The sequence below is a fragment of the Theileria parva genome, assembly GCF_000165365.1.
Source record: "Theileria parva strain Muguga chromosome 4 map unlocalized ctg_529, whole genome shotgun sequence".
Classification (NCBI taxonomy): Eukaryota; Apicomplexa; class Aconoidasida; order Piroplasmida; family Theileriidae; genus Theileria; species Theileria parva.
In genome coordinates this window covers 1313026-1340902 of record NW_876246.1, presented here as the reverse complement: position 1 = coordinate 1340902, position 27877 = coordinate 1313026, and the positions used below count along the sequence as shown (strand labels likewise).

The 27877-nt window shown below is 34.7% G+C and overlaps 12 protein-coding genes and 1 non-coding gene across 13 annotated transcripts; 7 read left to right on the top strand and 6 right to left on the bottom strand.

Moving 5' to 3' along the window:
• Position 1: 1 nt before the first annotated feature.
• TpMuguga_04g02160 (EF hand family protein) lies at positions 2-808 on the bottom strand. Its single transcript, XM_759216.2, has 5 exons — positions 658-808; positions 482-617; positions 270-437; positions 137-239; positions 2-105 (listed from the first exon to the last, which is right to left on the bottom strand). The coding sequence occupies exons 1-5, from the start codon at positions 685-687 to the stop codon at positions 87-89; spliced, it is 456 nt and encodes a 151-aa protein (XP_764309.2). The 5' UTR covers positions 688-808; the 3' UTR covers positions 2-86.
• TpMuguga_04g00672 (RAP domain protein) lies at positions 728-2522 on the bottom strand (the record flags this gene model as incomplete). The annotated part of the gene is made up of 8 exons (XM_759215.2): positions 1775-2522; positions 1547-1742; positions 1372-1516; positions 1283-1340; positions 1149-1252; positions 926-1118; positions 814-883; positions 728-778 (listed from the first exon to the last, which is right to left on the bottom strand). The coding sequence occupies exons 1-8, from the start codon at positions 2428-2430 to the stop codon at positions 728-730; spliced, it is 1473 nt and encodes a 490-aa protein (XP_764308.1). The 5' UTR covers positions 2431-2522.
• Positions 2499-4140, bottom strand: TpMuguga_04g00671 (putative integral membrane protein). Its single transcript, XM_061306049.1, is given in 14 exon segments — positions 2499-2633; positions 2676-2747; positions 2784-2874; positions 2915-3073; positions 3107-3132; positions 3164-3207; positions 3238-3381; positions 3413-3505; positions 3562-3610; positions 3641-3692; positions 3722-3788; positions 3837-3946; positions 3965-4025; positions 4058-4140. 14 exon segments carry the CDS (start codon positions 4111-4113, stop codon positions 2518-2520), a joined length of 1140 nt encoding a protein of 379 aa, XP_061161213.1. The 5' UTR covers positions 4114-4140; the 3' UTR covers positions 2499-2517.
• THOC3 (WD domain G-beta repeat protein) lies at positions 4135-5476 on the bottom strand (the record flags this gene model as incomplete). Its single annotated transcript, XM_759213.2, has 2 exons — positions 5016-5476; positions 4135-4986 (listed from the first exon to the last, which is right to left on the bottom strand). Exons 1-2 carry the CDS (start codon positions 5394-5396, stop codon positions 4135-4137), a joined length of 1233 nt encoding a protein of 410 aa, XP_764306.1. The 5' UTR covers positions 5397-5476.
• A 45-nt stretch (positions 5477-5521) lies between these two features.
• On the top strand, positions 5522-6015 carry rbx-1 (RING-box protein 1B). The gene is made up of 2 exons (XM_759212.2): positions 5522-5762; positions 5800-6015. Exons 1-2 carry the CDS (start codon positions 5628-5630, stop codon positions 5968-5970), a joined length of 306 nt encoding a protein of 101 aa, XP_764305.1. The 5' UTR covers positions 5522-5627; the 3' UTR covers positions 5971-6015.
• A 90-nt stretch (positions 6016-6105) lies between these two features.
• TpMuguga_04g00668 (uncharacterized protein) lies at positions 6106-7703 on the top strand (the record flags this gene model as incomplete). The annotated part of the gene is made up of 10 exons (XM_759211.2): positions 6106-6249; positions 6285-6386; positions 6439-6622; positions 6652-6796; positions 6827-6922; positions 6953-7021; positions 7082-7269; positions 7320-7515; positions 7567-7662; positions 7692-7703. The coding sequence occupies exons 1-10, from the start codon at positions 6150-6152 to the stop codon at positions 7701-7703; spliced, it is 1188 nt and encodes a 395-aa protein (XP_764304.2). The 5' UTR covers positions 6106-6149.
• A 107-nt stretch (positions 7704-7810) lies between these two features.
• Positions 7811-8295, top strand: TpMuguga_04g02285 (HCNGP-like family protein; the record flags this gene model as incomplete). The annotated part of the gene is made up of 4 exons (XM_061306154.1): positions 7811-7882; positions 7918-8016; positions 8055-8163; positions 8199-8295. 4 exons carry the CDS (start codon positions 7811-7813, stop codon positions 8252-8254), a joined length of 336 nt encoding a protein of 111 aa, XP_061161885.1. The 3' UTR covers positions 8255-8295.
• A 122-nt stretch (positions 8296-8417) lies between these two features.
• Positions 8418-8491, top strand: TpMuguga_04g00938. The gene has a single exon. It is a non-coding gene; the product is annotated as a tRNA-Asn (tRNA).
• Positions 8492-8511: 20 nt separating this feature from the next.
• Positions 8512-10891, top strand: TpMuguga_04g02670 (uncharacterized protein; the record flags this gene model as incomplete). Its single annotated transcript, XM_061306207.1, has 5 exons — positions 8512-9421; positions 9453-9501; positions 9531-9608; positions 9641-9982; positions 10014-10891. Exons 1-5 carry the CDS (start codon positions 9374-9376, stop codon positions 10889-10891), a joined length of 1395 nt encoding a protein of 464 aa, XP_061161884.1. The 5' UTR covers positions 8512-9373.
• An 18-nt stretch (positions 10892-10909) lies between these two features.
• Positions 10910-11600, bottom strand: TpMuguga_04g02090 (Rab5-interacting protein (Rab5ip) family protein). Its single transcript, XM_061306129.1, has 3 exons — positions 11270-11600; positions 11010-11237; positions 10910-10979 (listed from the first exon to the last, which is right to left on the bottom strand). Exons 1-3 carry the CDS (start codon positions 11327-11329, stop codon positions 10941-10943), a joined length of 327 nt encoding a protein of 108 aa, XP_061161882.1. The 5' UTR covers positions 11330-11600; the 3' UTR covers positions 10910-10940.
• Positions 11464-12574, top strand: TpMuguga_04g02330 (putative integral membrane protein). The gene has a single exon (XM_061306160.1). It carries the CDS (start codon positions 12044-12046, stop codon positions 12569-12571), a length of 528 nt encoding a protein of 175 aa, XP_061161883.1. The 5' UTR covers positions 11464-12043; the 3' UTR covers positions 12572-12574.
• Positions 12575-12715: 141 nt separating this feature from the next.
• Positions 12716-14476, bottom strand: Plrg1 (WD domain G-beta repeat protein). Its single transcript, XM_759209.2, has one exon. The coding sequence runs from the start codon at positions 14307-14309 to the stop codon at positions 12744-12746; it is 1566 nt and encodes a 521-aa protein (XP_764302.1). The 5' UTR covers positions 14310-14476; the 3' UTR covers positions 12716-12743.
• Positions 14477-14721: 245 nt separating this feature from the next.
• On the top strand, positions 14722-27707 carry Trrap (FAT domain protein; the record flags this gene model as incomplete). Its single annotated transcript, XM_061306048.1, has 16 exons — positions 14722-14839; positions 14884-15270; positions 15303-15431; positions 15462-15555; positions 15659-15787; positions 15919-16204; positions 16260-18793; positions 18840-19170; positions 19250-20002; positions 20107-20198; positions 20232-22488; positions 22588-23886; positions 23950-24259; positions 24371-24766; positions 24895-25099; positions 25291-27707. The coding sequence occupies 16 exons, from the start codon at positions 14722-14724 to the stop codon at positions 27674-27676; spliced, it is 11706 nt and encodes a 3901-aa protein (XP_061161212.1). The 3' UTR covers positions 27677-27707.
• Between the last annotated feature and the right edge of the window lie 170 nt (positions 27708-27877).

Here is a 27877-nt window from a genome sequence, read left to right as displayed (position 1 = left end):
ATATTCACAGAATCACATTATCTATGCCAAAGTAGTCAATATTAAACCATTATTTATTGTCTTTCATGTTTTGAATTATTTATTATTTAAGATTCCATTAATGCCCTATCCATTATATCAGCATATTGAAACTTACTCATCAACGAATCTTTCAATTGTTAGATCCTTTGATACTTGATCATTTATATAAAATTTAAAAAACGATTCGATTTCCCGCTCACTTGCCCTTACTTGCTTCCCTAAAAGATGATTTTTGTGATGCGTGATACCCAGTTTAATTAGTAGTTTTTTAAGCTCATATTTGTCCAAATGTGTGGAATTATTGAAATGTTCTTTTAGAGATTCCATAACCTTTTCCTTTATAACAGAATTTGTATAAAAAGATTCCCCAAGAGCATATAAATTTTCGAGACTAAACCCTCCTCTGACACCTTCCTCTATTTCACAATAGTTTACTTACACATTTTTATATAAATCTTACCGTACTTTAGAAATTCTAGTTCACCCTTAGTAAGGTGGATTCCTATCGATTTAAGTAGAGTTTTAAAGGTATTGAAAGAGAGTTTTCCATCCCCGTCCTTATCATACAATCTGAAGGCGTACTTTAGCTCATTCTTCTAACATATAACATATATTAAATTATTATATTATACGTACTCTATCTCTGGTCAAAGATTCAGAAACCATAATTAATTTCAAAATTTAAAGCACTAGTGAATATTTCAGGTTATTCTGAAAAGCTCTGGAGTAATTTAGATATATAACTGGCCTGAGCACTCTAAAAATAATTTATAAAAACATATGAAAATCTACCTCTGTTTTTAATCTTCTCCATTCCCAATATCTAACTACGGCTGCCTTATATCCAAGTGCATTAAGGTTCCTAGGTTAAAAATTATTATAATTCACAAAAATTGAATCTAACCTTAATTTCAAAGATAAATTGCTTATAAGATTGCTGTGTTCCACATCAATACATAATTTTCTCTCATCGTCAACAAATGATACCAGAAAAGGTCCAACTTTCTGTAAGAATTTGAATTTCCCAGTAGATTCTAGAATTTTTTTGGATTCCTGGTAAATAGGTTGGTTTTCCATCTTCTCCATTTCTGTTCTTTCTACACATTTTTATATTTAAAAGAAATTACCAAAGTTCTCCAGTGCCTCCTTCCACGAATCTGATAGGTTTATCTTCAGATTTGACTCTAGGGAAATTGTGTCAAGCGCTTCTTTTGCAAGTAAAGCGTATTTCCTAATTTCATATTTATTGATTTAAGGTTACCTTGCTATAAATGGTGTTTTGCTAGTCATGTTTGAAACTGCCTTTTGTAGCTGATCTCCTAAAGACAAATATCATTATCCAAGTGTTACCGTATCTTTTGTAATAAGCTGATGCATATATGTAATCTGATAAGTTTAAAAGATCGTAATCCTTGTCAATTTTTATAGAATCCAACAAGTTAAGCATATCCTCGTTATCAGTCTCAACATTACTCAAACAGCTTGCAGCAAGTAACTAAATAAAATAAAATTTATTTAAAACTACCTCAACTTTTAGGTGAAATGGCATTTCTTCAATTTTAGGCTTAAGAACGTTGAAAACAGTCTTAAAATTATTCGAAGTAAAGAACTTGAGTGTTGCCAGCCTGTAGGAGGACTGGATAAGTTGAGTCTCCGTAAATTGGTCAAGATTATCCATCATTAGTGTAAAAAGTCTACGTAATAGAAACCCCTTCAATAATCTAAACATACACTATTTAATTATTTTAATTACCCTGTTTTTGATAGGGATCTTAGTGTCATAACTACATCGTTTGAAGTGAACCTATCAGTGAGTTCAGTGAGTTTTTCACACAAAAGTGCCAGATAAACTCTATCTCTCGTTCCTCTCTTAAATGCTGTCTGTAGTGACAGGTTAAGCGAGTCTGGAGTTGCCAAATCTATGTTAAGGGTAAGCTGTTGTTTTTCATAATCGAAAATCGGATGATTTACCACTCCCAAACTAGCCGCTGCATATGCTACTTGAGTTATCTCCTTTACATGTCCTCCCTTATCAATCATAGTTGTTGCTATTTTCTCTAATACTTTTTTTGTTTGTTCAGCATTCATGTCATTACGGTCGTTTTCCAAATAGCTATTCGACTGTGAAAGTAGTAAAAGTCTGAGTGCAAAATTCCCCAAATATGACGAATTTAATGTACTCAAACGTGTATCTAACTGCTTAAGCATTGAAGGATATCTTTCATCCTTTATTGCGTTTTTTCTCACTGTGGTATCTGAAGCTAGATACTTAAAAGCGTCATATAGCTCTTGAGTTGGAACTGAATTATTTGTTTCAAATAGTTTGAAGCAGTCATTTAGACTTCCAAATGATTTTGAAACTGAAACTTCAGATCTCCTCACTAAACTTCTAAAGGCGATTCCAAACATAATGAAATTAACGAATTAAAGAGGAAGGTTAACAAAAATCGGAATAAACATGAATTAAATATTTAATATAAAATTTTTAACAAAAAATTACTTTAAATATTTATTACTATTAAGGAAGGTTGTGACACTTGACACAAGCAGTGTCCCAAGAACAATTAGAAAATGTGAAGTAGAAAGTGTTACGTTACTATCGAAAAATTGAGCTAAAAAAGTTAATTATTGGATATAAGTATAATGTGACAAACTCATATCAAATTGCAGTGGCCTCAGATTTGAGGTGAAATTATACACCAAGAAGTCATTCAAGTACGATACACCTAAGAGTGAAACTGTAAAATCCAAGCTGTTCTCACCAGACATAAGTATATACGAGCAAGATAATGCGAACACTGAGTTTTGGGCGTATTTAGTTGGTACTACAACTATTAATAGGCCCAGAACAACCTGAAAATTAATATACACATCTGAATATCTATCATCGTACCCCCGATACAACAGTCAGGAAAAGGAGATAAAACACTGGGAATATTGCTCTTAGGAATCTAGGCGCTGTAAAACTCCCTGTAATTAACTGTAGGATGACGAATAAGATCTTGTAAACCAAGTTTGAGAATACTACACATGAGAACAGAATCACGAAAATCTATTAATAATTTATCTTTTATTTTAAAAATACCCATCCAATAGGTTCCTTTCTTACACCTAAGTGATTTTTATAAAATTCTAAACTTACTCCTTGGTCCAAAATTAAAATACTTGAGTGGTTTTAATGCGATACTAATTTATGAATTTATTGAATTCACAAACCTGAATGATAAGAAGGAAAATATAATTGCCAATACTATTCCTATTATATACACACTTTTAAGTGTGTTGTATATTAGAAAGTATAACACGAAGGATGTTATCCCTCTGATTGAATACCTTGAAACTTCTCTTCCGTACACCAGACTACCAATTGATTTCCAAATACAAAACTTACAAGTATGAAAATGACGGTAGAGATACTGAAAAGACAAGAATGGTCGGTATATACACCAAAGGGTTCTTGTAAATTATCAAATAGTCATCAATTCTATTGAAAACTCATTATGACTTTTAATTTAATTATTATATACTGTAAATATTTACCTTTTCAAATCCAAATCAGGTTCAGAAAGTGGTTTCTTGATATGTATTCCTACACATTCCATTAATATTTGATATTTACCATCTTTATAGTTCAATTCTGGTTCCACTGTAGGTTTTGTCACTGGTTCAAACTAAATTTCATGAAAATAAGCAAACAAACGTCAATATTTCTTAGGCGTTCGATTTCAGATGCCACATCATGTGTAAGCTTAACACTCTCTGGTTTCCTAACATTGATTAATAATATTCTCAAATAATAATATTCTAAATTATACGGTAGATTTTTGTATGTTTTCCTGGAAACTGCTGAAAGTTCCGAGTTGATGTCGATTGGTTTTGATTTCGTTATTATCTTCTCATCATTTCTGATATTTAATGATGTAAACTATAAATAAATAAATACAGTGACAAGGATTCCAAGGTTATTTCCTTTGGTCGAAATGAAACTGGGTTGGAATTGAGTCCTAAAGCGTTTACACATTAGACTATAAAATACTTGAGAAAATATTTGATGTGTGAGAATCCGAATGTATAAAATAAATTAAATAACATGAAAAAATTAAAAAAAACATTTTAAAATGGTAAATGTAAAAATCCGACCAGATTCCCGTGGGAGGAACTCTTGCCCCCTCTTGGGAATGAGTCGTAATCGCAGGCATAGGCCAAAAGCGGTTTATTGGGAGAAAATGCAACATGGGCAACAGGAGAGGGTGTGTTATGTTGGTAATATATTTCTGAAGGGTCTACGCCCGCGATTGTGAGATAGTACTGTGGAGGTTTATCTTCGGTTTCCTTAGAGGAAGAGGTACTGGATTCCAAGGTTGAATCAATCACACTTAAATCATCGATGGGACAAGGTGCAGAGTCTTTTGTTCCCCAAGCCAGCAGTGCTCCGTTAGAGGAGAAGGATAAGCTAGATACCTGGCCTTCAAGTCTGGGAAATGTGGTTATACAAACCATTCGTGAGTCAACGTCGAAGAGGTTTACAACATGATCGCTTCCTCCAGTGGCTAGAAGGTTTCTATTAGAATCAAATGCAGAGGCTGTCACTATGTGTGAGTGAGCCCTTTCTACAAAAGAATCATTCAAATCAAGAGAAAAAATCTGTAAATGCCCATCCACTCTGTGTATCACCAAGTAATCCTTGGTATAAATTATTCCATAGGCTTCAGAATCAAGTTTTACCGAAGAGTTTTCCTTCAATTGCATATCTTTATATGAATTTCCAAACTCTACCACTTGTAGAGTATCCTCTCGATCCACGAGAGCCATATACTTCCCATCCAGGGACCAGCATCCGGTGTACCAGTTCTCATTAAATGCGCTTGTTATCACACACATTAAGGTTAAATCCACCTTATAACTCCTGGCTTCAGTGTATTTAGCATCGAAAACTTTAACAGAAGGCTTAGAGTGGGAAGAGCCCTAAAAATATAATAAAATTTTAGAATTACCTGAACTAGAAGAGCAAAAATATTTGGGTGTTTTGGATGTGCGATTAAAGTTGTCGTTTTTAAATGAAGGGTATGTTCTACAGCCATAGATTGAACGTTAAACAGATAAACTGAATCTCTGGTTGCAATGTACAGTCTAGTTCCATGAGAATTAAAAGCCATTGACCTTACTTTACTCCTTATCTTTAAATTTCCGTGAGATGGAGATTCGTGACGTACAGTAGAGTTTTTGTCATGATTGTTTTTAGATTTAGTTGAGTTTTCAGAGGAATAGTGGTTATCTCGAAAGTTATAAGCCATTAAACTTCTTATCAGTGCCCTATCCGGCATCAGAGGCTTAGAAGTATCATAATTACAGACCTTTAACACCTTATTGTACATTTTTAATACATCTATAATTTATATACGATCATTTTTATAATTTGTGTCACAAAATGTTTTTAATTTAAAACATTTTATGTGTAAGATTTTTGACTCTCCTCTGGGGTATGAAATTAGATTTTATAGATTATACATTTTAATAATGAAGTGAAATTATTTTAAATTTATTTATAATTAACCATTTGGGATCAAAATTTCAAATTTAATGTGGAATAAACAGATGCTCAGTAGATGGGAATCAGAATAAGAAGACCAAGGTTTGTTGTAAAAAGATGGTCGGCCGTGGCGGTGTGGTCATGGAGAATGTCAGTAGATAATTGCGCTATTTGTAGGAATCATATTATGGATCACTGTTTAGACTGCCAGGTATGAATACAGTGTTGTGATTTAGAATATAATTTAGGCCAAACATAACAAAGAATCTCAAGATATTACAGAGCAACCAGGATGTACTATTAGTTGGGGAGCTTGCGGTCACGCATTTCATCTACATTGTATCTCTACATGGCTCAAAACCAGACGTGTGTGCCCACTGGACAATACACAGTGGGATTATAGACCAGATGGATTATAAATAAATTTAAAAATCATTTTAAAATCATTTTAATTGTATTTTACCTCGGTTATTTTCTTATTTCCATTTTTAATTCCTTATCTATGGTGCTCGAGATCTTTACACATGAACTTTATTATAATTTATAAACCTATTTTTTAATTTGTCGATTTGTGTATCTATAATGATGTTTATATAAAATGAAACGTTACTGTAAATTAACGCTCATTATTCCAATCCTTTTGCTTACACTTTCCAGTGTTGGCCGTGTAAACTCTTTATCCTTTCCTTCATTCTCAGGTATTTTAGTACAAGTAAATTAACTAATATTGTAGAGCTTAAAGATAGGTTTTTTAGCCAGTCAAATGATGATAGGCCAGAACCTACAACGAGTTTTCAATATAGAAAACCGCAATCTGATGTAACAAACCCACTAGGTGAGGAAAATGATATTTATCCCTAATCCTTCATAATTATAAATTTTTTTAGAAAGCCTAGGCGGAATAAAACCCTCAAAAATTTGGAAAATATTCTCAAAGATCTCAGAACCACTCTCAAAGGAGTTTCCAAGAAATTTTAGAAGAAATTACGCCTATTTCTTGGTTCTGGTTGCTTTATTAGGTCTTTATGCATATTATGGATACGATCGTAACAAAAAATGGGCAGAACAACTGTATGTGTTTTGTTTAGACAATATTTTAGGTGTAACACAGCCTTACCGGTGTTAGAAGAGAACTTTGAATATATAGAGCGTGACCAGACCGCTCTGATTGAGAAAGGATGGCATGAATTTGAGATGTATGCATCCGGAAGAACAAGTTGTAACTGGCTATTGATTAACTTTCAAGTAAGTCAAGTGTTATAAACATGGCTTTAGTTTGTAAAGAGACAGTGCTTCTGGCACGAAAATGTCATTAGATTCTTTCATACAGCAAAGGACACTGTTACTTTTGATGTAAGATTTGAATCTCTGGTAACTTTAATATCCAGCAAAAATTTTCAGGATCAATTGTTATTCGCAGTTTGTAGAAAAGTTAAAAATAAATTGTTTATTTCACAATATCCTCATTTGGTATGTATTTATATAAAAATATTTAGTGCAAATGATAAATTAAATTAAATAAATGCTTAGTTGTTGTTCTCCCACTTATATGAAAGTAAAGACCTACCTGACTGTTTTAGAGGATATGTTAGTTCAAATGATAAGGCTATGGTTCAGTTTGCAAATCATGTTTTGCACCTGTTTGAGCCATTTTACAACTACTTGGAGTATTTTTACTTGTCTGATGTGGTACCGGGAGACGCACAATTAGTAAAAAGGTACGTTACACACTAATCAAAATTGTTAAAAATAATTAACTATGTTGTAGTCCCACTCTCTCGTGTTGCTTTACTTTATGTAAAAAATCCGGCTACTTTCAAAATCTGATTAAAGCCGTGGTAAACCTGGTTGACTACTCCAAGAACTTCTCGCTCCCATCAAAACTAAGAGAAGCTGTGATAAAAGAGAGGTCTGAATCTGAATTTGCATATAATAAGATGGCCAGAGCATACAGAACCGAATCAGTAGTTAATTATTTACCTAGAAAACAAATTATTACTAATTTGTATCATTAGAGCGGAGAAGAGTCAGAGATTAGCGTCGAAAAGGCCAAGAAATTAGAAGAAAAAATGGCAAGGAAGAACAAGCCTTCCACCAATATAAGAATAAGAGTAGGTTAACCACCATAACTATTTTTCAGAGAGTTAAATAAAACATAAACACAATAATTTACTTTTCACTCTATACATGTAATATAATGTATTTTATAACCGTGTATATTTATTATAAAGAATATGTTTAAATCTTGATGGTATAAAAATGAGTAAGGAGCCCGAAGATGGGTACAAAGTACCGGAAGTAACAGATGTGGAGATGCCGCCTAAATTATTGGTAAATTTTAATACTTTTTATAATTTAATAATCAGGAAGAAATAGAACGACTGAAGAAGATAACAGAGCAGGGAGTTACGACTAACCAGAACCTGGAGGAATCACTTGAATTCAAGAATCCATACCTTTTAGAGGTAAAATTTATACACATTAAATTAACATATAAAAGTAGAAAATTATGGCCGTTTTTGACATCAAAGGGTACTGCTCAAACTACAGCAAGGAAGTGTATGATCCTGGAGTATATGAGGCCCTTTCAAATGAATCGCTGGACGAAAAAGGTAAGCAATTAAAAATATTAAGATTATACATGTAGTAAGACCTAAAGAGCGAAGAAGGCATCGCACCGGCTGGACTGATGTAGATAAATAACACAACAGCCTAACATTTAGATTTAATAAAATAACCCCTAGATTCATTTTACCTTCATTTTTATATTTTTGTTTTAAATAATATTCAACCTCTAGAATCTTTTATTTGTGTACAATTCTCTATATATAAATTAAATCAAATATTAAATCGACTTCGGAGTGTCGGTTCCGTAGCTCAGCTGGTTAGAGCGTGTGGCTGTTAACCACAAGGTCGTAGGTTCGATCCCTACCGGTACCGCTTTTTTTATTTGATTATTTTACCTGTTATTTTAATTTTTCTCTCTATAATTTTCCACGTATTATATTTTTTCATTTAAATATACTCTTGATTAACCTCATTTGAACTCTCCAATTTCTCTATCCTGAGATTCTACACAGAAATACCAACTTTTGACAAAATCATTTATTGCATATATTTCCCACTGAAAATTCACGTAATCTCCCTGTATTTGGTGTTATTATATTATTCGGTGGCTCCAACGTCTGAGACGCACATGTTGTTTTTGATCTTTTAATTTCCAGCATTATGACAAAAATGTCGACACATTTATTATTACATTACACGTTCAATTTCTCTTAACTACTTCCAACTAATCTACACATCAGTAATTTGGCTCAAAAAATTGCGTCTTTATTTTGCAGATTTCCATAACTTTTTGTAACATAGCATTTCAAACTTCAACAGGTTGTGTCAGTCCTCTTACATCTAGACATTTTAATTCTAACTAAATGTCCCATCTTCTATGATTTTTACTAAATTTAAGTTTAGTGTGTAAGTTAATGTAGTATTTCTCAAGCTTTTATTTGTTAAAGGAAAAAAGATCCAAAGACAATAAATGCAGTATAACAAACCTCTTTACAATGTGTAAAGTAGATTTAGTATAATTTCAAAACTGTACAATAGATTTTCAATAATTTGAATAATAATCTAATACATTTGTGTAACATAACTTGTAAAATACCTGTAAAGTAAGTGTAAAATAATTGTTAAAAACCAAAATTTCAAGCTTAAAAGACCAGTATACTGTGTTAAAACATTTATAATAAAGAACTAACAGTATAACAGTTTAATATTTGATGTTTAAATAATTATTTTTGAAGATAAAGAATTGTTGAGATAATGGAAAACCCACAAAGAACCTCGAATAACTCAAATAAGACAGAACCGGTACATTTTTTAAACCTAAAATTGATTTTAGGACCAAAACAGAGATATACAAGACTTTATAAATGAAGGGATTTCAAATAGTAAGTAATTTTAGTTTAAAATTCTTTAGTCATTCTTTCAAAATCGGATTACCATGGAGAAAACATGACGAATTTGAATAAGGAAGCCTACGATATAAACTCCAAAAGTAGGTCCAATCCTAATACAAAAATGTTTTAGATAGCTATTATATGAATTTCTCGTCTAAAAATGAGGATACGAACAAGTCTTCTATGATTCATGCCGACGACGCCATCGACTTAATGACAAACGGAGACATGTCATACACCCGGTCACTCGCTAAAACTGAAGTTGATGGAAACGACATGAACTATGTAAGGACAATGGACAGTCAACTGTTGGTATTTGGAGATAAACTTGACAACTTTGAATCTAGTCTGGCTTATCAGTTTGGAATCATTGATACCATCAAAAGTGCTCTTGGAGGAAACCCAAATGAAAACTATTATGACCTGACTATAAGTAGTCCCGATAGTAATCAAATGATAATAACTAGACCAGGTTAGTTCCATAATTTTAAAATTAACTTTAGATTTTCAAGATGACAGGAGTGAAAGGGTTTCTAAAGATTTTTCTAAAGAACTAACCTATGGAGAGCATATCATCTACAACAAAATTGATACGCTCCAGAAAATGATAAAGAACATGGTAATGACGATGCATGAAAAGTATAACGTTGACTCCAACCTGAGATATGAGGCGTTCCTGAAGGATAGTGGAAATGAATCAACTTACGACTTCACGTTGGCGCAGATGTTCTCTCAGAAGAGTCCCAGAAGATCATTCTTAAAGCTTCTAGCGTCTCATGGAGTTATAGGTTCTTTTTTCGGATCCAACGGACATCGGGTCCAGGCTCTACAACAGGAATTTAGTGTAAATGTATCAGTCACTACTAAAAGAATACATTTCCCTGGCTCTAATAATAAGGGAGTTCTACTAATCAACGGCAAACTCTACAATATTCTTAAGGTTCTCAGGCCTCTCTACAGGGCTATTCAGGAGGAGGTTATAAGGCTCTTAATAGATGAATCTGTAAGAATTGAACCTTCTAAAATAAGGCTTGAAATTGAAGTTCTGATTCCAGAATCACTCAGATTCACCATGGATCGGAACAAGTACTTCAAACAAATAATGGACATGACTGGAGCTAATATCAGGGTTATTAAACAGACTTATGAGGATGGTCCGGTACAGGAACGGGTTCTTGTTCTATTCGGGTCTCAAAACGAAATTGAGTTGGCACTAGAAAAAATAGCTCTCATGATCCAGGAGGATTCTGGGTTCAAACATTACACTTATATGAACTATCCTGAGCTCACAATTGCGTTAAATGCAAACGACCAGGCGCTCAGGTACTATCAGAAGAAATTCGAGTGTGACAACAAGTTTAAGAAGAAATTCTCAACTTAAAAAATTAATATTTATAAATATATTTATGCTTAAAATAAATTATTGAGTCTTAGCCGTGAAACATTGTGTAGGTTATGATCCAAACCATCTAAAAAAATCATAAAATTTACACACATACCAAAAATAACCCAAAAGAGGGTAAGCATTGAGTTGTAAACATTTCTCCCTTATCCATAAGGTAGTCTGGAACCTTAAACTGGGTACAGTAAAACTGGCCGGAAATGTACTGAAAGGGTATGAAAACCATGAAGCCTAGAATTCCAGTAACTTTAAAATATCCAAGAATAAATCCAAGAACAAGAGCTAAAATCGATTTCATGACCAGGAACCTCCGAAATAAATCCCTCTACAACCGTTGTGATTATAATATCAAATTACCATTGGATATTCCTTTTTTACGGTATTTTCTACTTTTGTATGTTGCGATCCGTGTGCCATTTTTAAAAATTAAATTATTACAAATGTTAGTTGTGAAAATAACACAATAAAAATTTAAAGTGGAATCCATGTGGTTACACCTTACAAAATTAGAGAATAAATACACACCCTTCATGATTTATTTTCCCAGAGCATTTGTGATGATATATATTTCCATTTTTTAACTAAATTAATTAGTAAATTTTAATTATTTATTTTATTGTAACCATGGAACCGTTGTATACCATTTCTTTCTTAAAACTCTCAATTATTCACTAATTTTATCATTCACTCTTCTTTTTACATGTTATTTGTATAGGTCTTAAATACCAATATCTATAATCTCTATTTGTCCCCTCAACTCTGTACTACCTTTGCGGGGCCTTCTGTAATCTCACCTCGATCCGATGCAATTTTTCCGTTTCTGTTTAATTTAATTTGTTGAAATAACAAGACTTTGGCTTCTTTATCTATTTACCAGATTCTATTTGTATTTGACCATAAGCTCTTCTGTTTACGACCGTTAAAATACACGCCTAATGTGCTACGTTGTTTTTGATTCTAAATCTATAAATTAGTGCCAATATACATCAAATTTATATATAAAATTATAAAGGTCTTTCACAATTTTTTAAATTTTTCTGATTTTTAATTTTTAATATTTAGCTTTTGATATCTAGTCGATAGTCAAACGAGGTGCTTAGTGTATAGTAAATTTAAAGATAACATATCAAGATGTTGTCCGTTAACAAGATTAAAGTCATTAGTACCTTATCTAATGTCATTTCTGTACTATTGAACTCCTGTTTAATAGTGTTTTGTTTCTATCTGGTTATGCATAAAGGGTTCAATTTAGGCATACTGGTGGTTGATGCGTACTTTGCTGCAATTGGGATAGTTTTTGCGTTGTTTTGCATTTACTCGGTAATCAAAGTAAATTTATCTTGCTTACTTCCTTTGAGAACTTACTATGCAATTTCTGGATTTTTCATGGCGTTTTGTGCCGTACTGCACACCCTGACGCCACTCTATTCTACATTTGAAGATGAACCATACACAACTGAAAACGCATATTACTTGGCAGCTACAACTTACATTCTTTGTTTTATTCAGAACTTATACTCTTTCTTCCTAACCCACTCCTTAATACAACACAAACGCATCGAACTTGAGAATGAAGGCTTTGAATCAATGGGAGAAGGCAAGTCATGTTCTTTACTTAACGTCACCGCTGCTTCCAACAAATTAGGTGCAGTAGTATAATTTGGTTGTTTTAATAGTACTAATTACATATATGTGTATATATTAGGGTTTAGAAACATTCGTGGGTTATTTAGCTAACTCATGACAGTAATTGGTACTGTTGAGTATATACACTGGAGTATTAATTATTTACAGTTGGGAAAGTATAACACTTAAGAAATTAAAATTCGTGTTAATAGTATCTAGTAATCTTTGATGGTTGATAGTCAATTGGATGTGTTTCCTCGGTTGCAGTTTCGTCCTGCTTATAAATCTTTATAGTCTTGTCGCATTCGGCTGTTATGAGTCTAGACTCACTCTTATCGAACACTAGGGCAAAGATACCGTTTTCGCTCTCCAATGAACCCTTTTGAACTTTTGATTGAAGGGTCTGGAACTTGTAACCTGAGTTCCAATCCCAGAAGTGTAATTGCCCATCATTACTACCTGCAACTAAGATACTGGAGTCTCCATCATCCTTAATTGCACTACAATTTAAAATACTGTTGTGGCCTGTGATATTTCTAATAAACTGGCCCTCAGGGCACTTCCAAACCTTAACATTATCTGAGGCACATGAACAGAATGAGTATTCAGTTGGATGTATAGACATTGCTCTTATGCTCTTTTTATGGTTTGTGAGTGTCACTATACTCTTGCCCATGGAAAGGTCCCAGAGCCTAACAGTTTTGTCTTGGGAGCCTGAAATAACCTGTGGTTCTGAAGATTGACTAACAAGGCTCATCACAGTTCCGGAATGTCCTGTTAATACATGAACTGCTTGTTTTGTTCTTATATCCCAAACACGAACTACTGCATCTCTACCACCACTGAATAGTATATCCAACTCTGGGTGTAAACTTAGCTTGTACACTCCTGACAAATGTCCGTGGTAACTTCTAACCACTTTATTCTGTTCAATATCCCAGCACTTGACAGTGTTATCCTCACTGCATGAGAAGATGTACGGGCTCCTGGTGGATATCTTAATATCACGAACTGTGTTTATGTGGCCGGTCAGTGAAAGCTTTAACTCACATGAGGCTAGGTCCCAAATCTTAATCAACCTATCAGCACTGCCTGATACAAACCACTCATTTGAAATATCCACATCAACACAGTGTACCCAACCGTGGTGGCCTTTTATAACCCGGTATAACTTCCAAGGTTCGTGCCAAGTAGGTCTTCCTCTTCGAATTCTTTCCAGTTTCGGGTTTATATCCAGACTAGCTATCTCATGACCCTTTGAAACGGTCTCTTTTAGGTATTTTTTCAGCGTTTCAGCCTTAACGTCCTGGGGAATAAGTGATATTTCCTTGCCCTCAGTTGGTTTCTCAGCTGTTGAGTTGGCATCTGAAATAGTCAGATAATTAGTATCAGTTAGTCTATATTTAGGCTGACCTAAGTCAGAATCTAGGTATTCCAACTTCTTTGGAGGACGAAGAGCACATAGTTCAGCATCAACTGAATCAATAACCTCTGCCAAGGCCGACCTACTCTTCCTAGTCTTGGGTGTTACAAGTTCCTTCTCCTTACTGCGGTCAATTATTTGAGAGTTTGAGTTTGTTATAGGTGTATATTGAGATACTGAGATGTATTCATCCAGAATTTTACTGCGTATGTGTTTTCTAGTGAAAGGATCTGTTGAATTATAAGGTTTGGAACCAAATTCGCCAGAAAATAAATTAAGAGATTTATAAATATTGTTTTTTAAAAATTTAGAGTAAGGATGCCTAGAAATACGTAAAGATTCTGACATCTCAAGTATACAAATCTCTCTAACAGAGAATATATAAAAGGAGTTAAAATTTTAAATGATCACTTGAGTAGATCATTAAGTTAAGAAATATATGGTACAAAAATAAAACTTAAACTAAAAAGGGAAACTAATGATAGTGATCATATTTTGGATTCCGTCAGGCAAAGCGACGATATACAAAAATGTATAAAAATATCACATACTGAAGATCAGATGATCTTTAATTATGATCAGGTTAATTTAATTTATTTTTCTTAAAATATAAACATATTTACACACAATGTATATTAGATAACTCAAAGATTTAAAAACATGATTGAACTGATCCGACGAAATCAGTATTCATTGTAATGTTCGCCACAGTTGAGATTTGTTACTTATTTTCCATAATTGTAAATAATATATCGGCATAATGGATCCAAATTTGGACTCCACTAACTCTTATTTTAATCGAGGAGCTTATTCTCCCGTTATATCGAACAGTAATCCAAAAGATGGCCATACTCCTTCTGATAATGAACTATCTAAAGGTATTAATTAACATATTGTAAAATATAATGATAATTTTCCATAGATTGCCTCAACGGAGTCAAGAAGTTAATAGAAAGTTTTGAGAACTATACAGTTGATGGTTTCCTTGCATCATTTCGGGTCAATTATGCCTTCCTAAAGACCTTGCTACTGAAAAATACAAATGATCCGAGTTTGTTGGAACTCAAAACCCAGTGTTTTGACATCATGGAATCATTCACGAAGGTCGAGTTCGCGGACGTCCAACTGAGGAGAGAATTCGTCTCATTATGCTTTAACACAATTATTACCAGTTCAAATTGGGATGAAAGTTGTCAAAGGATTTTAAAGCATTTCCTAATGGATCCAAAACATTACGTAAACCTGGTTCAAGTTGACCAATTTTTCGAATTTGCCACGAAACTGTTAAGCAACTATCCAAACATACAAGGTATATAAATCTATTTAACAAAAATGTTATAGATAAAGACGTAAAAAGATTATTGATATTTATAAGTCTTCTTGACCAGTTGTTTACGAGTCCATTATTCACAAAGAATCTGGTTCAACTGTTGCCAGTATTTAGAAAAGTCAACGGATTAAATTCAACAGGTTGGAAACCAATAATAAAAATTGATTTAGATCATCACAAAGGATGCTATTTTGAGTTGATTCTATTGTCATGTAGAGCATTGCAAATTTTTACTGTGAACTTAAAACAGACGTTCAATTACTCGTATTTTTTAAATGAAATATTCGGCCACCTAACCTTCTTTTTGAATAATTTAAATTTAAATAATGAGCAAATGTGAGTTTAAATTGGTGTAATTTAATTTTAGGACGAATCTGCTCAATGCATTTGTAATTTTAGTCAATTCAGGAGTCACGTACATTGTTTTAAAGTCTATCCTACAACAAGATTTCTTTAACAAATTATACCACCTATCATTGATGGAATATTCATGCACGTAAGAAAATTTTTAGTGATATATAATAAATTGTAATAAGTTTTGATAAAATATAATAAATTGTAATAAGTTTTGATAAAATATAATAAATTATAATAATTTTTGATAAAATATAATAAATTGTAATTTAGGTGTTCCGTGCTGATGTTGTATTTGGATGTGATTAAGAAGTTGGATACGGAGCACTTTAATATGCAAATGTTCGAAAAGTGTAACACATTGCTGAGCCGGCACTGGCTCTCATCGGACTATAAAATCAAGGAATTGTGCTTAAATCTAGTGCATTCCTTGCTGTGCCAGTTCCCAAAACTTTCCTCCAATATTGACGAGGAGTCCCTGAATGCAATATACAAGTTCTCAATCATTACTTTTTTCAACGCAGTTAACCTTATAAGTGACCTCTACTACAGCAGAAATGTAACGCACCAGAAATAACTAGATATTTAATAAACAACAAACAAATTCTGTTTAGAAACAAAGCAATGCATATTTGTTGTACGTCAAGACCGTACTAAACGTGCTCATAGAGATAATCGTTGTCAATTACAAGTTATTAATACAACTGACAAATATTAAAAGGGTGATAACAATAAATATTTTACAAGCGTTTTTGATTACAGTGAAGCTCTCTTCACAGCTATACATTAGTGCCCCGGGAAATAAAACTATAAGGATGGATGAGGATGAAGACGAAGAGAAAAGTGAATTTTTGGTTATTTTGGATAATTCAGTAAAACTACTGTGTAAAACCCTGGAACCCGCAATGGTGGAAAACACTATTAGATTAGTCCTGCCGATACTAGTGTACTACTACTTGTACCCAAATAGGAAGCTGTTTATGAACGAAGAGGAACTCTTGAAAGAAACCCAGATAAACTCAGTAACAGATTTATCTGAGACAGAAAACCAAGATCAGAGTAAGGAGGAGAGGAATCAGCTAGAAAACGTGATCTTGTACCTATTTTTCACATTTTCGAAAAATTACCCAGATCTCTTCATTCAGCAGTATTTGTCACTGGTGATTCAGTTGATGAACGACGAGGACCTGGACAGATTATACAGGTACTCCTACAACATAATATTCCAGGAAAACCATGTTTTACCACCTAAAGATGAGCTAGATCAAGATAGAACAAAGATAATGAATAAGCTGATGAATGAAAATATATTCGTGGGACTTAAATTGAACCTGGACTCGATTAAGTACATTACATATGACTTGGGCCAGATGGTTAACCTCGTATGCAATTATTACCCATGCACAGAAGGTTCAGAATCAGCACAGCCCGGAGATAAAACCAAGGAGAAGATGGAGCTTTATTTGAGACTGTTAACTGTTATTTTCGAGAAGATAAACAGTAATCCGAACTACACATACGCATATGACCAGATCAACGTGCTCTACTCTTTTCTGAACAAAATCCTCTTTTACCTAGAGCTCTCGGATTATAGAAATTTCGACTTGTTATCGGAAATAGCTTCTTCAAGTTATATAGGAATTGAAGAGAACGAGGATTTGTACGCATTTGTAATCGTGGTGAGCATGAATAACTTTAACTTCGAATACATGAGGCAGATGCTGAGGCTGGTCAACTACTTTATCAACTACACAACAAGCAGAAAGCTACTCAAATACACATTAATGTTGATTGAAAACTATGTAGAAAACACAGATAACGCCGGGTTGTACGTGCTCATGGCAGACACGATCAAAGACATTAACCCATATGAATATCAACCTATAGATTATGACGAACAGAACTTTGATGATAAAGTGGAACCATACTTCATAAAATTCCTAATGGAACATTTGTTGAATGATGAAGATCCCGAGATCACTAAACTGGTGATGAATATTCTGGGCAAACTGGGGTCCATCAGTCAGAAATACAGAGTAGACTATAATATTAAAAACGCAGAGGAGTTTTCGCTAGCATTTCCATGTTTAACGGAAAATGACTCTACAGTAGTGTCGATTCCAGTAGAGCCAGGTTTAGATTTAATAATAAAGAGGGTGGAACGAAATTTGTATAGAGAGAAAGGCCCCCTTAACATGGATGAATATAACACATATGCGGGATACCTGCTGATCATAATGTCGCCAATACTTCAATACAACTTGTCACTAACACACTTTTACATTGATGCAACTTCCAAGAATCAAGTTCCTGTATATAACCAGTATTCAAGTAACGGAACTCACCTGAATCGCGAGGCAAAACTTACGAAAACAGACGATCAGATGAAGTATCTGAGAAAGCTGTTAAAGTGTCTGTGTCTAATGTTGAATGCAGGCAGAAGGATAAAGAAGAGCGTGGAGTATGAGAATTTACAGTTATTTAGATGTGCACTGTTTAATTATCTGGTTTTATCGTCAAGAGTTAGGAACAGGACCAGAGATGATAACTTATCTCAGGTGTTGTACCTGTTGCTCTTGAATGTGGAGTATCCAATGGTATCTAACGAGAGTAAGGAAGTGGAGTGGGATGACTCATGCAATGAGTTAATTTCAGAATTATTTGAATGCATAGTGGCTCATGATATGGATGACGTCATCGAGTACGTTGTCGGGATCCTGGTGGTTAAGTTGAATAACCATAACATATTCAGAAGAGTAGCATACTTCGGGTTACTGTTAAAGCTGTTTAAAGCGAACCACATCAAGTACTTTAAGGCATATATCACATACATTTATAATATGCTGCTTTGCACAGTGGTTGATTTGCACCAGTCCAACGAAGAACTCCTAATCAACAAAGCAAACAGGATACCTGAGAAGATTCTTTTCACACTCATTAAACTTATTGTAAGCTGTGACCCTGATTTCCACTTCAACAATTTAACGTCAATGTTGAATAATAAGATTCTGAAGCTACGTCTTCTGGCTATGGAGCTGTTAAGTGAATACAAGCCTCAAAAACTTACCCAGTTTTTCAATACAAATTTCAAGAGTTTGCAGTTCTTGGAAATACTACTTCTCACGACACAGTACACGCACAATAAAATGTATCTACAATTAACCGTTATATTAATTTGACTTAATAATGTTTAGGTGTCTGGACAGTTGCCTGAAGAAGCTGCTGGACAGAATTAACAACTATGACGAGGACAGTGTCGAGATGATGATTTACCTGAGAATCGTGGAGCTATTGCTTTTTGATAGCAGGTTTGAGAAGCTGTTTAAGCAGTTGGACCCTGGACTGATTCACATGATATCAACAACTTTACTTAACCTGGTGATGATATCCAATGGAATCATGTTTAAGACATCATTATCCATTTTGAAGAGGTTGGATAAGACCATGGTTACACAAAACGCATTAATGACCCTGGAACCCTTCATCATACAACTACAAACCATTTTCAATTACAGCACAGTCAAGGTATTTTTACCATATTTTAATAACAACTAGATTCATTGTATAGTTAGTGACCAGATTAATTACTGTGTAAATTGTCTAGTTAATTTCGAAAACAATTGAATTAACTGTATTGCAGAAATTGATGTTATTGTATGAGTTCTATGGCAGTGATTTCAAGTGCATGAAGGACTCGTTGTATAACGTAGGAATAACTCTGACGGAGTCCAAGATTAACGTGTCGGAGCTCAAGTTTCTCAGTTACATAGACTTTTTCAAGTTCCTGGTGAAGTTGGGGTATAATAACAAGTTGTTCACGGACAACCAAGGAAGTGAGAGTACAATTTCATCACCAATACAAGTAATGCAGATGTATAAAGATTTCATTAATAACGCGAAACTCCAAGATAAACCAGGTGAGAATAAGGCAATGGAAAGCTTGACGATGTATGATTTGCTGTATTTGATGGATGATAACTCGATTAAGAACACGTTCAACAAACTTAATAATGAGCTGAACAACAATAATAACCTGAACGTAATATACCAAATACTGTGCTTCATAGAGTATTTGTCGTCAGTGAAGAGCCTGGTGATATCAACAAAGGAGTTTAAGAATGTTATAAAGACAGTAGTGACACTGTCAAATAAGGATATCTTTATAGGGCATTACCTACACCCAGAAAATAGAATATTTGATTCAGAACACCAGGAAAAGGATATCGATGAGTTGAGTTATATATCAATTTCAAATAAGTGTTACGAGCTCCTACACCTTCACTACCCATCAACCATTGATATACTCGCACAGTACAAATTCACACCATACTCGTTTGTCAACGCTACCAATGAACTGGTAACATCACAACAGCTATTTAGTAATAGTTACCAAATTACCAAATAACTATCCACTAAATCCCTAATTAACCATCTAATAAATTCTTAATGAATAATTTTTAGAGTGTGTTTAATAGATTCATAAGTGATAACTTCGAGCTGATGAATAACTTAAAGTTGTTCAAGTCAACATCAAATTATTTGTACAACACACAGTAAGTGATTATAAGATAAAAATTCATTTATAGGCTGATGGTGTTGCTGAGGATAGTGCACTTTATCAATAACAACGAGGATCTGGTCAAGGGGAATCTGTTGTCCGAGTTGCTGGATTACGTGTGCAACGGAGTGCTAAATAACGGTTCGGAAAACATGAATTCGACCAGTACCAAGGACAACTTAAACCTAGACCAAGTGTTAACGACATGGGTTGGATACTACGTTGTGAGTAAAGTATTTCATCTGTGTAACATTAATTACATGCTGGTGTTGACAGTGTTCAGACAATACATTGAGTTTGTTAAGTCCTATGATTTTACACACCTGCTGAATAACCTCCAAAGCATGCCTATTGAGATATTTCTAATACTAAACAACACATTCCCACTAACAGTGGATGAGGAACAGAATGCTATAGATACAGATGAGTTCAATAACTACTTTTTGGTCATGAAGATGGTCTCGTTCAACTTCTTCAACTGTCTGTGCAATATAACGATTTTGGACAATAAAAAGTACCAGCCAGTGCTTTTGTACCTGTTTAACCTGTCAATGCCAAAATTTGGCCCTGATCAAGAGCAATCTTCTGAGAACTCTGAGAACGGTGTTATGGAACTTGATAGTTTATTGGAAAATAGAACAACTGAGGATGTTGAAAAGGAGGACATAAGAGCGTTAACGATGTTGCTGGGAGGTTTTATGAATTACTTTAACAATTATAGAGATTTCATGGACCCGTACTTTGTTAGGTTTGTGGATTACATATACAAACACACGTGTCACGGGTACTATTACAGCCGTTACATCATGGAGATAGTCGTCGGGATCATTTTAATATACGAGTCTAACGAGATGAAGTATAGCAAGTACAAGCTCATGGCGGTGTACTTCAGGATAATAAACTCACTTAGAGCGCATTTGACAAGGACTGACTATTTGAAGGACTCGAAACTGACAAATAACATCATTTACAGGTACAACGGAATACTCAGTAAGACCTACAAGAATAAGATTTTCGATAATTTGAGTTATGACACAAACAAGCTGATGTTCAAGAGCGTGTCAATAAAGCTTCTGATTAATGATTACCCGCATCTGTATCACCTTATTATGCAGCTAAATAGCATACCATGTCTCATGACACCAGCAAATTTAAAGTGTTTGTTAAAATCTGAGTATGGAGATGAGCAGCACGAGTTTAGTGACACCACAGCCAAGTTCCTGGACGTGTTGATGAAGTTGATCTTCAACTATCTGAAAGAAGTAGTTAATCTTACCCCAAACCCACTCATGATTAGCACGGGGTCCGGAGAACCTGATGATCCTGAACTAAATAGATTAACTGAGTTGCTGAATGTGATATGTTTGTACGTTGATGTGTTGAAGGTTGTTAGCACTAAAAGGCTAAGAGGATACATCAACGACTATTTACCGTCGTTTATTAAAAAACTCTACGTGTGTCTAATAAACGTGCCACATGGAAAGTTTAGAAAAATAATTAGTGCGAATTACGCTATTTTCCTAGAGTTGTGCTTCCTGAAAATATACAAGTTTAACACTGAAGTCGTGTCTTCATTCTATAAAGTCGTCGAGATCTCGACAAAGGCTGACAAGTTCATGATGTTCAACATACTGTTGAGTTTAAAGTACTTCCAGCCATACATTAACATTAACAAGAGAGTACTGACTAGGTTGAGGTCGTATGGTAGTATTTGGGAATCACCGGAGGAAGAGTACCGAGAAGATATGGATTACAACTTCTTCGACTATAATGGAAGTTACACAGAAGTCAGCTCAGAATCTTTGGAAAAATACGTGGCTGAAGACTTGACAACTCCAAACAGGAAGTTTCATAAAATCACATTCAACCACATCGAGTTTGCATTTAATTACTCCCCTGATCCCAACTTGGTACAACGAGATTTGATTAACTGCATTAGGGCTCCATTAGACAATTATAAATTTGAGTACATATGTAACGTGCTGTACTACACAAGGCATATATCATATGTACCAGAGGATTGCAAAGTGGATGAGGAGACCCTGGCAACAGAGTTTAATTTGTTATACCTGGGGATTACGGATCACGAAAAGTTTAAAAACCTGAGATTAGACATTAAGATGAGTTACCTAACACACTGTGCATACCTGTTCAAGTCACAACATAACGATTATGTTAAGCACTACCAGAGGCAAGAGAATCTATCCAAAACAATTGATCTTTTGTTTAAATATAACCAAAATGCAACAACACTCGTTGATATTCTATTCACACTTTTTAGACAGGTATGAGACTATCTATTTAAGTATATTTAAACGATTGTCTATTAATTTTTAATATATAGTTTATACTATTTGGTAAAAAATTGACTAATGTTTGATTAGGATGTGGAGGTTGGAATAGGGAGTAATTATCCAAGGTTGGAACCTTTGGATAACAGGGTCGGGTCGGGGTCATTGTCAAATACTGACCTTGTAAGTCAGATAAGTTTTGTGTGTAACTGCGAGAATTCAAGTTTGAGACCAATTGTGACCTTATTGAAGGAGTTTAGAAACATGTCACTAGATACTGATGAGGATATTCCAGTTAGTGAACCAGAAGATCTCCAGGAGTTTGAACTTAGTTTGGATGGTAAACTGTATGAATCCCTAGTGAAGATACATGAATACAACAAAGTGTACCTACAAAGTTATGTTAACCAGAATTTGGTGCTGAAGTATTTGGAAAAAATGTGTGAACTCGACACTAAATTTAACCGTGACACCTTCTCAAAGGTGTTTTCACAACTGTACATTAACTTGTCAGAGCCACACAGGAACCAGGTATCCCAACATGTTATCAATTTCCTTACAAAAAAGATAACCTCAATATCTCTTAACCATAACCTGCTGTCAAATATGTACATCCAGAATCCAACACACATGGATATTTTTTGTGATAAGGAGGACCTTGACTCAATTAACATAGTTTACCATACTGTGATGAACACATACCCCATGATATCCTTGCCAGTTGAGATGTTAAAGTACCTTTCACAGTTCTTGCCAGGAAACTACTTTAACACCTGTTTCTACTTGGAGAACCTGATGCTAGCGCAACCAATGGACATGACTAAACCAGCGACGCTTTTGTCGGAATTGTATTTGAGGCTGGACATGCTAGACTTGTCAATAGGCACAAATAGGTGTTGGGTGATAACAAATGAGACTAGGTTAGCTTTGGCCAATCTTCAGCATGGAAAGTGGAAACAGGCCCAGAGGGATTTTAACCACATAATGGACCAGTTATCCAACACAGGCCAGACCTCTGAAACAGTAGCATGGTTTGACGAGTCTAAGCTCTGGTTTAATTATTGGATGTACTGCACAAAACAACTGAATGAGTGGGACATTATCAGAGATATCTCATACATATCGACTAGTAAGACGACATTTAGTCAGTCTAACGTGTTCCTCAACTCCTTTCCACACATGCTGGTGCTGTATCAGAACCAAAATAAAGATAACTATCTGCTGGTGAACCAGGAATCCTTTAATGATGTTGACTCCTATGACATGGAAATCGTCATTGAAATGAACATTTACAACATGTTTAATAAGATCAATAAGGCCTATTCTAACAATATCAACACACTATATAGGCAATATAATAAAGAATACTATAAACTCAACATCATGACACAGGTAAACAATAGATACCATTATGTATTAAACTATTAGTCAATATTATATTAATGAATTGTGCAGAATTGTTTTTCGTGGTTATTGCACTATTATAAGACTCTTGGCCTTAAGATAGACGGTCATGTGAATTGTATGAGGCTAAATCATAGGTTAACAGAGATAAGTGAGGGAATATCATACTTGAAGAGATCAATAACAAACATATACAAGGCACAGGAGTGTGATGAGATACATTTGATAAATAAATGGAGGAACAGACTTCCTAACAAGTATGATCATCCGAGTATCTGGAACACACTACTGTGTTTCAGAACACAGGTTTTCAGTACCGTTAAAAATCTCACAAACCTAACAAACAATCATCAACCCCTAAGTAAGCTTTAGGAACCTCTTAGTTAAATTATTACTCATTTTTAGTTAAATTAGTTGCTCATTTTTAGTTGAATTATTTGCTCGTAATTTCTACAATTACATGATTTTTTAGATGATTCACTGTTGATTAATCAAGATTACATATGGACACTGGTGAAGTATAGTGGAGTGATAAGAAAGAGTCATCAGTTGCCTTTAATAGCATCAGTTCTTTTAAATAAGGCTCAAAAGTATTTGGTGCAGACGATAAGTAAAAGTCCAAACATAGGGGAGGATTACTACCTGTTGATTAATGAGAGGCTTAAGCAGTACTTGACTTTCTCAATTAACGTTCCAGATGCTCTAAAGAGTGTAATCACACTTGATTTCGATAAACTACCAAACAGAGGATATGAAACACTGAAATCACATGTCACGAGACTTAAAGCTGAAGCCATTAACAGGAATTACATCTACGACATACATCATAACCAAACTAACCCCAACAAAAGACAGTTAAACGGCATAGGTATTTTCAACCCACCATTTCAATTATTGATTTCATTCAATTATTTAATACATAGTTTAAACACTTTACTTCCCTCCAATATTTGTTTTTTACAGCATTTACTTGTATAATTACTAATATTGTTTTAGGGGACATTGATTTGGCATGTAAGTATATGTTAGAAGCCTTGAAACTGCAACCTCTGCTGAGTAAGAACTGGATATCATGGGCAAAGTTTAACGATAACAAGATCGACCACTCCATGGTGCCAATGTGGGCCAAAAATGAACAAATGTTCCCACTAGAACTCTATGAAACATCAATTATGGGATATCTGACAGCAATCTCAATCAAGTAACTTTTAACCACGACATATCACTATAACAATATCTAATACTAACTAAATATTAAATACAGTAGTTACAAATGATATTAATTACCACAATTAATACTAAAAATAGTTATCACTAACTAGTTATAGTCAATAGTTATAATATTTATTTCTATAAAATAGTTTAAAATTTTCTGTGTATATAATGTTTTAGTCCGAATTGTCATTGGTTGTTGATTAAGAGACTGTTTACATTGTTGACTGAGATGCACAGAGGAGTAAACGCAACGAGTGAGACGTTTAAGAAGTACTCGGAGTTTGTGCACCACTGCGTGTGGCTGATGTGGCTGCCACAGCTGGTGACGTTTCTGTACACCAGGAACAATGTTGAAATATTCCACCTGCTGAAACTCTTGATAACCAAGGTGCCACAGCAGCTGTATTACACAATAAGGACCGAGTATTTGTCCCTAATGCCACAAAACACAAATAACGGGTACAGCACTAGGGATGAAGAAGAACACATTGGAAGACAGAACGTGAATGACATTAAAAATATACTTCAAATGCTAATTAACTGTAATCCAGGTTTGAACCACACGCTCGAGAACTTCTGTAATATACTCACGAATATGGGAAAGCCGGACCTGATTGACGAGATTATGTGCGCATATGAAACGATATTTGAGGAGTGTTTGGAGTTGCCATTTCACGAATACATACCGAGACCAATGCTGTACTGCTTGACTAACAAGATTCTGAATAAAATATCCTCAAGCATAAGCACCTCAGAAGACGAGGATGACGACAAGGAGCTTTATAGTATTGTCTACAATTTCACGCAGAACTTTATTGAGCCGATAAAGGCAACGGAACTGTTGAATAGCGTTACTTCAAGCTCCGGCTTCACTCCTGACAGACTTGGAAACTACCAATCAGACACCCCTCAAGATCCGTCAGAGAAGGGCTTAACGTGTGGATACACGATGAATAAGTTATTGGACATAATCAGCCTGCTGATAAATTTTGGGAAAACAAGAAACAAAAGAGGTGGTAGGCGTGACATTAGCCACTTACTAAACTACTCAGTCTGTGTTCTAAGCAACAAGTTCACATCCAGCAGTAACATCTCAATACAACTACCCCATGTAGTTGTAACTCCAGTTGACGACATGATTAAGGGCAAGAATGTGATTGGAGAGATGCATGATATTTTGTATGTAGACCCATGTCTAGTAAAGGTGAGGAGGAGAAATCACCTGGTAAAGTGTATTAAGATAATTACAACTGACGGCCAGAAGCACTACTACTCAGTGTACCCACTCGTGAGAGCTAGACAGAAGGGCGAAGAGTGTATTCACAAGATGTCCCAACTTGTGAATTTCTACATGAAAAAGTATAATGAGACTAGGAGGAGGAACTTGTTCATTTCCTCAGGCTCTATAGTTCCACTAGATCCTCACATTTGCCTAGTAGAGGATAGCCCGAACAGCCACACACTCCTGAGTATCTTCAACAGGTCAATTTCAATGGATAATCTTTTAGTAGACTCCATCCCTCTGATGCCTTCTGACATTCGTACTGATAGTGACTTGAACAAACTAGATACCAGGCTAGCCAGTGGTAACGGGTATGAAACCTGTTTACTTCTCCCAGTGCTTCACAAGATACTTTTGGAAAAGAACATTACTATAAAGCTGTACGAGTGTTACAACAAGTATAATCCAACTTCATCTCTTACAAACGCGTCAACTAACGAGGAGATGGATAAAGAGTCAGGTTTTAACTACATCTTCAAACTCTTCAGGGAAAAACAGTACCCCTGGTTCTATACCTGGTACCGAAAGATACACCAGGACTTACTCCAGGACTCATACAATAAGCTATGCAACATTGTTCCTGACAATATTCTTTATGAATTTGTCTTAGAATCATCCGTCGATTACGAAAATTTCATGAATTTCAGAATTAACTTCACCTCATCTTACGCCACTCAGGCACTGCTAAACTTAGTGTTTGCCACACCCTACTCAACTCCCTCTAAGCTTGTTTTGAACATGAATAACGGTTCCATAAGGCAGTTTGACTTTAAACTCTTTAACAGGGAGATGGACGATAACAAGATAAGGGTTTTCAGGCTCACTAGGAACATGACTAACTTTATGGGCCCTACATGCAGACTTGGTCTTCTTCCCGGCGTTATGTTTGCCGTTTCATCCTCTATCCACCACTTTAAAATTGATGTTCACGCCGCTTTGTCTGCGATTCTAATTGGACGTAGCACCTCCAGAGACTTTTACGCCTTCCAGAAGGATAAGGAGAACCTCCAAAAAGAAAAAAACAGCTTCCCCACCGACAAGAACAATTTCCCGAGGGACAAGAACACCTTCATCAAGGACAAAGACCCTAAGTTAGAGAAATCCGACGAGATTGACGAATATTTGAGCAAAATCCTCAATTACTGTTCTCATCTCAGGTCTCCTGCTGACCAGGAGCACAGCACTTTACCCATAAACAACGTTATCACTTGTATCATTGACGCTTCCACTGATTCTTCCATGATTGGAAAGCTGAAAAGTTGTCATCAACCCTGGTTTTAACATTTTTGTATTAATAATCTTGTAAAGTATATATACTATGCAATGTATATTGGATTTTACTGTACACATTATACACACTATTCATATATATACCCTATACCACATACATTATACATCAACTTTATACTATATACTATACAATATATACTTACTATTATATATATGCTTACTACTATACTATACTATATACACATACAATCT